The 8,397-nt window shown below is 34.9% G+C and overlaps 1 protein-coding gene across 3 annotated transcripts; it reads left to right on the top strand.

Annotated features, from left to right (window-relative positions):
* The first annotated feature begins 1,423 nt into the window (after window positions 1–1,423).
* On the top strand, window positions 1,424–7,269 carry LOC116110697 (sodium-dependent phosphate transport protein 2B-like). Of its 3 annotated transcripts, none has more exons than XR_004124942.1 (8): window positions 1,424–1,498; window positions 4,407–4,566; window positions 4,700–4,843; window positions 5,000–5,109; window positions 6,321–6,392; window positions 6,621–6,740; window positions 6,832–6,865; window positions 7,064–7,269. XR_004124942.1 is itself a non-coding variant. In XM_031396923.1 (8 exons), the coding sequence occupies exons 4-8, from the start codon at window positions 5,065–5,067 to the stop codon at window positions 7,105–7,107; spliced, it is 315 nt and encodes a 104-aa protein (XP_031252783.1). In that variant the 5' UTR covers window positions 4,018–4,095; window positions 4,407–4,566; window positions 4,700–4,843; window positions 5,000–5,064; the 3' UTR covers window positions 7,108–7,269. The 3 variants fall into 3 exon arrangements, 2 of the variants coding, with proteins under 2 accessions (XP_031252783.1, XP_031252784.1); XM_031396923.1 differs by lacking the exon at window positions 1,424–1,498 and adding an exon at window positions 4,018–4,095; XM_031396924.1 differs by lacking the exon at window positions 1,424–1,498 and adding an exon at window positions 4,018–4,095 and having other exon boundaries at window positions 6,621–6,722.
* Window positions 7,270–8,397: the final 1,128 nt, after the last annotated feature.

Raw genomic sequence — 8,397 nt, forward strand, 5'->3', positions numbered from 1 at the left:
AGGTCTCCCTGGAGTGCAGAAAGGTTATAATGCTATATGGGTGATTGTGGATAGATTAACTAAATCCGCCCATTTCCTTCCAGTAAAGGAGAGCACCACCTCGGATCAGTTGGCTCAAATTTATGTGAAAGAGATAGTCAGGTTACATGGTGTGCCCAAGATTATAGTGTCAGACAGAGATTCGAGATTTGTTTCAGCTTTCTGGACTAGTTTGTAGAGAAATTTGGGTACCCGTTTGGCATTCAGTACTGCCTATCATCCTCAGACGGATGGCCAAACAGAGAGAACAAATCAGGTGCTTGAGGATATGTTGAGAGCTTGCTGTATGGATTATAGAATGTCATGGCATGAAATGTTACCATTGGTGGAGTTTGCCTACAACAACAGTTATCAGTCTACGATTAAGATGGTACGTTACGAGGCTTTGTATGGTAGACGATGTAGGTATCCACTACATTGGGATGAGATAGGTGAAAAGGATGAGTTTTAAGCGATCGATCATGCCTAGAATCCATTTTTCATAATCTGCACCTATAATTGGTTTTGGCAATTGCTACCACCCCTAGCTACCCGCAATGCAAGAAAATCATTAGCAAATTTCACTCATTTCAACTTGCATTACATCAAACACAACCTAAGAACCTAAACCGTTAAATCAAAATCATAACCCACACCAAATCCATTAAATCTTTATGGATAGAAATCTAAAATACAAAGAGGAGTAACACAAACCTGGACAAAATGTTAGGAGGAGGAGGAGGCGGAACTTCTAGCCCCTTCAAAATATCTCTTTCTAAGCATAAGATGCTAATGGCAAAGAAAATGTTAATGATGGAGGAAGAAGAAGATGTAAAGGAAGAGTAGGAAAAGGAGGAGGAAGTGGGCTTCGGTTTTGCTAAGAAGAAAAAGCAACAGAGAGGGGAGTGCCGACGTTAATGGCGGGAGGGAGGGGGGCAAATTCTTTGTTTTGGGTTTAGGTTTCTTTGCAACAATTTTGGGTTTTTGGGGACAAAGTATAATTTTAAAAAAATTATTCAATGCTTTATTAATCCTAATTAAAACATGATTAATGATTAATTGTCATTAATTAGCCTTCATAAAAAACAAGGTCATTTAGTAAATGAGTAATGCTACAGTTACCGAAGGATGTGCACTAAATGACATGACATAATCCTTACCATCGATTAATATTAATTCATAATTAATCGACGGTCAGGATTACGTTACGTCATTCGGTACATGAATTCGGTGCGCATCCTTCGGTAACTGTATTATTTTCCTTTAGTAAAGACTTTGAAATTTAATCGCCTTTTAATTAAATGCAAGGCCAAAATGGCCTTTTAATCTTTTGCCCCTCAAACAGGAGGATTCTATGGGATTAAATCTGAGGCTGATGACCCTTCTATTATTCACTAGCCATCATTCAAGGGATCGAGCTTTCAAGATATCTGCCATTGCTCATTTTCACAGAGGGTCTCGCCCCTTTGAAACCAAAGAGGTAATACATAGATGTAGCCCCAAGTTGTGGTTTGTTAAAGTTGTGTTTATGCTATTAGTCCGTTCTCATTTGTGTTTGGATAGTTGTTTGGGCTATTTTGACATCGTTTGAGGTAATTAAACAGTTAGATAACCTTAAATTGGCCTTCAGATTTTTGGAATTTAGTACAGTGAACTTGAGTCTCAATCATTCTTTCAAGACTTACCATTTACTTCTAAGAGCTTTATGTGAATCGGGTTTACATGATGTGGCCAAAGTGGTGTTTGACTATATGAGGAGTGATGGGCATTTGCCAAATAGTTCAATTATAGACTTTTTGGTTTTGTCATTTACAGAAGTAGGAAAATTGGATCTTGTCAAGGAATTGCTTTCTCAGCTGCCATCTGAAAAAATTGCTATGGACAGTTTCACTTGTAATAGTTTGTTGAATTTGCTGGTTAAACAGAATAAAGTTAATGAAGACATTTTCCTGTTTAAGAGCTTTTAGATTTGACACTTGGACTTTGAATATTATGACCGAGGGTTGTGCAGAATAGGAGAAGTTAATAAGGCTTTGAGATTTTCTGCAATATGGAGAGTTGGAATTTTATACCTATGATGTGTATTGTTGCACTGAGAAGGATCATGATTTAGCAGCCATCATGATTTTTGTAAGCAACCAGTTGACTTAAATGTTTAAGATGATATTTAAAAGGCTCACTATAGTGTTGAAGCTCTAAAGGGTCCTCTAATGTGAACTTGCATGCAGACTAAAAAACAACAACAATCGCCAATAAAATCGACCACAAAAAAATTTATAATTCAATTAATGTAACGTGGGAGATTCAAACATCAGATCTTTGGTCGACCTAGCTTAATATTGTGTTAAGTAAAATCTAATCTAAAAGCTTAAGATAATGATGAAGGTGCAAACATAGGATTTAAGTTTGGTGCTGAATAGTATAGAAAATAGCTATAATATCTTTGTTTGTTTCATAACTTGCAAATCTTTGGTTGATCACTGGCTTACTACTATTTGTATTGCTTTTAGATAGCTATAAAATTATTTTCATTCCTATATATGTAAAGACAACTGTATTTAAGATTTAACTCACTCAAATTAGAAGGTGCCAGCTAATAGGAGATTGGGATTAGTTATCCCGTTATCATTGAGAGGTTTGAGTGGTTAGGCTTGTGGTTTTACGCCCATTAGTTAGGCTTGTGGTCTTAGTGAAGATTTTGGGCTTCAATGGGGACCCTAATCTTGAATTTGTGTTCATTAAATGGTTTGGCAGAGGGGTTTGCTGAGATATCAAACTAAAAAAAAAAAAAAAAAAAAATTAACAGTCTTCAATTTATTTTGCCAGAAACAACATGATTTCTCTTGGTGACACTGCCGTGCTTCACGAGGTAATATAAGTTTTCAGAATGAGATCAAAAACAATCAGAAGTAGAAAAAGAAGGGAAAACTGAAGTTTCTAGAGTTAAGGAGACTGAGCAAAGACTCTACTCTCATAGTTTATTTTACAAATATTGTTAAAAGATTATTTATTACTAGGACAACTGTGCCATGAATTTGGTGGAAAAACAAAATATAGAAGGAAAGTATTGGAATAGATAGTAGTGTTACTCTTATGCTGACCAGTTGGTAAATTAGTCTAATGAGTTTGTCTTCTGCTTTCTGTGGTATTTCCAGAAAATGAAAGACAACAGACATCTTTTCCTTTCCTACATGGTGGCTTCATTTTTATGGACTGAAGCTTGAAAAGAAGTTCACTTTCTGTGGGCTATTTGATATCTGTTTCTTCCCTTTTGCTAAAAGTTCTTGTTCTTCTGGTAAGGAAATGTGCTAAGACCTTAAGTAAGGAGGGGAACGGGTCATCTTTGGATGATTTGATGTGAAAGAAAAATAGGATTTTTGAAGATGTTAAAGTCTAGACTGCAATGTTTAGTGGGTTAAAATGCTTTTGTTTTATATATTTTTATGAGCTTCCGTTTCAAGAGAGTTCGAAGATGCCTTTTTATTCTTGATTCATTAACCAAAGTGAGGTTCTAGGTTGATTTGTTGTGTTTTGGGGGTGCTTTATACATATCATACAGCTAATGGGTCTATTTTCACAACCTATACAAAGTTCTTGTCAATATTTGTAGTACAATTTTTGCCTCCCTCTTAAGAGGTAATCTTACACCTTAGTGGAGTGATGTGCTTCCATATTCTCTCTTTATTTATATACTTTTTGTTTCCTATAGAAGAAAAATAATCTAACATGACTAGAGCCTAGTGTCTGTGCTTATTGATGCTCTGTATCTCTTATTAAAGAGGGAAAGGTTATTGTTGAGGGTGGTGATGCTAAAAATTCTGATGTTGCCTTTCTCAATGCGCAAATTCCTTGTTGGTGCAACTTTATGTACACCAACTTTTAAATGTTTTCAAACAATTGGAAAACTCTCGCTTTGGTCTTCTGTTTTTATTACTTGTTGTGTGGGCAATGAGTCCTGATGTATTTTCTTTGTGATAGATATTATCGAATGTTTGAGGCTACTCAAGATGGGTTGGGCAGAAATGCTCCTGTACATAGCATACATGGTTCTTTACTTGCAGTTGGGGAGCTCTTGAGGTAGATGAAAATTTACAATTATTTGCAAAATCTTTGGCTTCTGAAGTTGATGTTTGAGTTGAGAAGACCACTTTTGTCTTTCCAATTTTTTCTTTTTTTTTTTTTCTTCGCTTCCCCTGGTGGTATATAGGATCAAGGTTGAAACCAAGGTTTTGTGGTTGGCATCTTTATTTTACTTCTTTGTGTCATTGCCTCTCGTTGGATTTCTTGTGGAGCTCTGATATTCATATATAGGAAACATGAGTTGTGCCCCTTTTATTTAACTGATTTTAGTGTTTGATGTGGATATAATGGAAATGTTTTCTGGACAGGAATACTGGTGAGCTCATGATGTCATGGTATAGAGAAGTTGCTGAAATTGTACTCTGGTACTTAGAGCACCGGGATCAGCTTGTTCGCCTTAGTATAACTTCCCTGCTACCTCGCATTGCTCATTTCTTGTGCAACCAATTTGTTACAAACTATTTAAAGGTTTGTGGATTGCTTCATTTTCTATCATATAATTGTATCTAGCATGGAGAGCATTTTGGATGATGAATCATCCTTATGTATATAGCAGTAAGTCACCCCAGTAATATTTGCATGCACTTGTGATGTGCTGCAGATATGCATGAATCACATTCTTACAGTTCTACGAGTTCCAGCTGAACATGACATTGGATTCATTGCTCTTGGGGAGATGGCTGGTGCTTTGGGAGGGGAACTCATCCACTATTTGCCAACAATTACATCTCACTTACGTGAAGCAGTAAGACGTAAAGGATTTTGGCTGAAATAAGTCTTGTGCCATCAATTTAGTTCTCTTTTGTTTCATTTTCCTTGTCACTACAATTTCTTTGAGTTATGCTGTTTTCATTTGATAGGCAACAAGACTTCTAATCAATGGCATATTTATGATATCTAGATTGCTCCATGTAGAGGCAACCCCTGCTTGAGGCTTTGGCTTGTGTTGGAAATATTACAAAAGCAATGGGTCTTGTAATGGAAGTTCCTCTTGTGGATGGTCTCTTGGATGTAAGTCTTTCCAGTATGCTTGTTGATGCCCTTGAACAAATTACTGTCAAGTACACTGAGGCATTCTAGTATATTTTCTTTACATGCTTGTTATGATCATTTTATTAGAGAATTGACCTTTTATATAAGTGGTTGCTTTTTCAGTATTCCTTCTTTGATGCCTACTAGTCAAGATTGGCTGCTTGACTCTGTTTCACTAGTTCTTTCAAATCCCATTATTCTCAAGCAAGGCCAGCTGCTCCCTTGGTTTGAGGAAATATGGTGAATATTCCTCAGCAAGTTTCTGACCTTGACTATTTTTGATCTCATATAGGGTCAAAAGTAATAAATGAAGATTTCCCTTATAAGAGAGTTTGCAATCATGACTATTTTTGATCTCATATAGGGTCAAAAGTAATAAATGAAGTCTTGGCCTACGGGAAATCTTAATCTTTCTTTAATGTCACAATGAGAACAAGAAAGAAAAGGTTTTGGTTTGAAAAGTCCGTAGGTCAAGTCAAATCATTTCTTTTATTCTCACCTCAGTGTTTTTAAATGATCTACTTCTCAGAGGAGCCTATTTATGTCAACAATCTAACTCTAAGGTCGGGTACTCAATTACCTGACGTACAGCCTCCAGCACCTTCAGTGGGTACAAAAAATAGCTAGATAGTTAACTCGTAGCTAATAGTGATGCTATATGCCATGTAAATAAAATGTTATAGCTAAATACATTAATTAGTTACAATGTTTTACTATAGGTAATACATTGTAACTAAATAACTAGTTATTGTCACGATTTTAATAAGTTAAAGCAAGAGAAGAATATTAGCTTTGAGAAAGGAAGTCGTATCACTAAAATTATTTCAATTAGTTATAAATATTGACTTTTGTTGCTGTAAATATGTATTTGTTATAGTTTTCCTTTCTGTAGCTAATTTTAGTAGCTATGTGTCTATAATGTTGTAGTGAGCCTAGATGATTTGTTGTATAATTTATTTATTTGAAGGGAATCAAGGAATGTGTATAATGTAAGCCTGTTTTTTGTGGGTCTCATTCTTTAATTATGAGGGTATAAAGTTCAATATGTATACAAGTTAACATCAAAACTTCAATATGTATACAAGTTAACATCAAAACTTCAATATGTATACAAGTTAACATCAAATTTAAGTTAATTCAAACTCATAAGTTTAATTTTCTCTTCTCTTTATTGGACAAAAATCATGAAGGCTGAGGCATACTGCTGCGGATGGAATGTCAAGACTTGCTGGCTTTGTTGTTGCCTTCCAGTTTGTTGTGTGGTAAGAGTTTCTGCAATTTTTTATTTTTTTTTTCAAGGAAAATATAAAATAATAATTATTATTGTTGATTCTATTGAAATCACTTCATCTTTGGATCACATTTTAACAAGGGTAATGATAAATAACACTATAACAAGGTTAATGAAATATTTGAGTCACATACTTTTGCTTTGTTGGATTAATTTAATTTGTGAAATAAAATAAATTCGTCTGAATGTATGGATGTAGAAATGTTGCTACTATTGTTCTTGTTCTGTTGCTGAAGAATCAGAGCCAAAAAAGAAATGCTGCACGTGCAAGAAATCCAAGAAGCCAGTGAAGAAAGAGAAGGTTGACGATGAGATATCGGTAAAGTTCATCGATAGAATTATTATTTTCTCCCCTTTTGCATGTGCTAAAATTTTCTGTTCTTACATTTATTGGTTTTGTATATGTTAAGCAAAGAGGAATTGGAGAAGACATTCAATCAAATGGTAAGTTAGAACGAGGTCTTGCTTCACTAACTTGATTCTTGTATCAAATTGATAGCTAACTTTACCTCAATATTTATCTTAGATCTGCTAACATGTTGTGTTTGTTTGTTTACCTTCTTAATTTCTAATTTAAATAGTTAATTCAGTTAAATGTTGATGGATGTCATGTAACATGATGCATGATGTCTAATGCCACAGGATCAAAAGGAGAACAGGCTGGGGAAGGTGGAGAAGAAATCTGAGGCAAAGAGAGAAGAGTGCTCAATAACTCGTAAAATGAATTGTGGGAAATGCAAATAATGAGAAATGCAAGAAGGTCCATCAATTACTCATCAGTTTCAAGTGCAATTTGTTATTCTGTTTGTATTAATTATCACTTAATCGGAAGCTTAATTTGATTCACTCTAGAGGCTTTTTCTTGTATACTTTATAAGTGAAGTACTATTAATACTCATGAAAATTATATTAAGAGAATAGACTTGTGGCAAAAAAAAGGAACAATATCTACAACAATAGTCTATACTAATCCTTAAACAATTAATTTAAGCGTGAGCTTATTAGTTAGGAGAAACCCAACAAGAAAAATCACTTATCTTCCCAGCTTTATTGTAAATCACACATGAAAGACAACTATTGCCATTTTAATTAAACTCTGCACATAACTATGAAGAAATACATCACTCATACATCCTAAACCTAACCTTGTCAGATATTGGTAAGATTTTGAAAGGCAAAACTGTCATTTCATATTTTTTACTTAAACAAACCCTAACGTAATTAGTCAAACCCTTAAAGTTCAAACCTTTACACTTATTTTCTCACACTCTAATCCCCACCTCCCCTTGGTCACCTAGCATCCCAAACATAACTCTTTGCAAGGCAGTGACCTTGCTTGAGGATGTTGTAGCCTTGCGAGGCTACCACCATTTCACAATGCTACAACCTCACTAGAGGTTGCCACCACCTCGTTGGTGCGTGTTTCCTACAACATGCAATATGTAACAAGTATACTAATCACACAAGTAATATAATGATGAGTGAGTATCGTTCCCACGAGGATTGTTCGCTAAGCACTAAGTTTTCTACCGTTTCCAAGTTGGAGCAACCGAATTCTTTTGGATTAATGGGAGCAATTTAACCTATTACTAAAACAAAATTACTAAACTGCGGATTAACTACGAATGCAAGATGTAAAACACGGGAAAAAAAAATCAATTCAAACAAACGGGTAGGGTTTTGATTTCATTCGGACTCTATGGGTTAAACCTAAAGAATTAAACTAAAATCATAGTCACCTGCATTGATTGTAAATCAAACTCTCTAAAGTGTCAAACATACCTTCTCAGGCTATGTTTTCCTACTCTTCCCTATTAACCTTCCGCACCCAACAAATTGAAAGTTAATAATTCTAAGCTCATTAAGCACAAAAATCCTAAATGATTTCATTGGTTCTTGAATCTATCTCTAGCATCCAATACTACAATGGTGATTACCCAAGAAGCCTAACATGATTCATTTCTCAATCTCATCAT

Source organism: Pistacia vera, unplaced genomic scaffold, assembly GCF_008641045.1.
Source record: "Pistacia vera cultivar Batoury unplaced genomic scaffold, PisVer_v2 Contig609, whole genome shotgun sequence".
NCBI lineage: Eukaryota > Viridiplantae > Streptophyta > Magnoliopsida > Sapindales > Anacardiaceae > Pistacia > Pistacia vera.

What these genes read in the sequence shown, in the direction of transcription:
- LOC116110697 (XM_031396923.1), top strand. Translation starts at nt 5,065, where the DNA reads ATGGGTCTTGTAATGGAAGTTCCTCTTGTGGATGGTCTCTTGGAT. An exon ending in GCCTTCCAGTTTGTTGTGTG is followed by an intron (nt 6,393 to 6,620) that starts GTAAGAGTTTCT and finishes GTATGGATGTAG; the next exon opens with AAATGTTGCTACTATTGTTC. An exon ending in AGAAGACATTCAATCAAATG is followed by an intron (nt 6,866 to 7,063) that starts GTAAGTTAGAAC and finishes CTAATGCCACAG; the next exon opens with GATCAAAAGGAGAACAGGCT.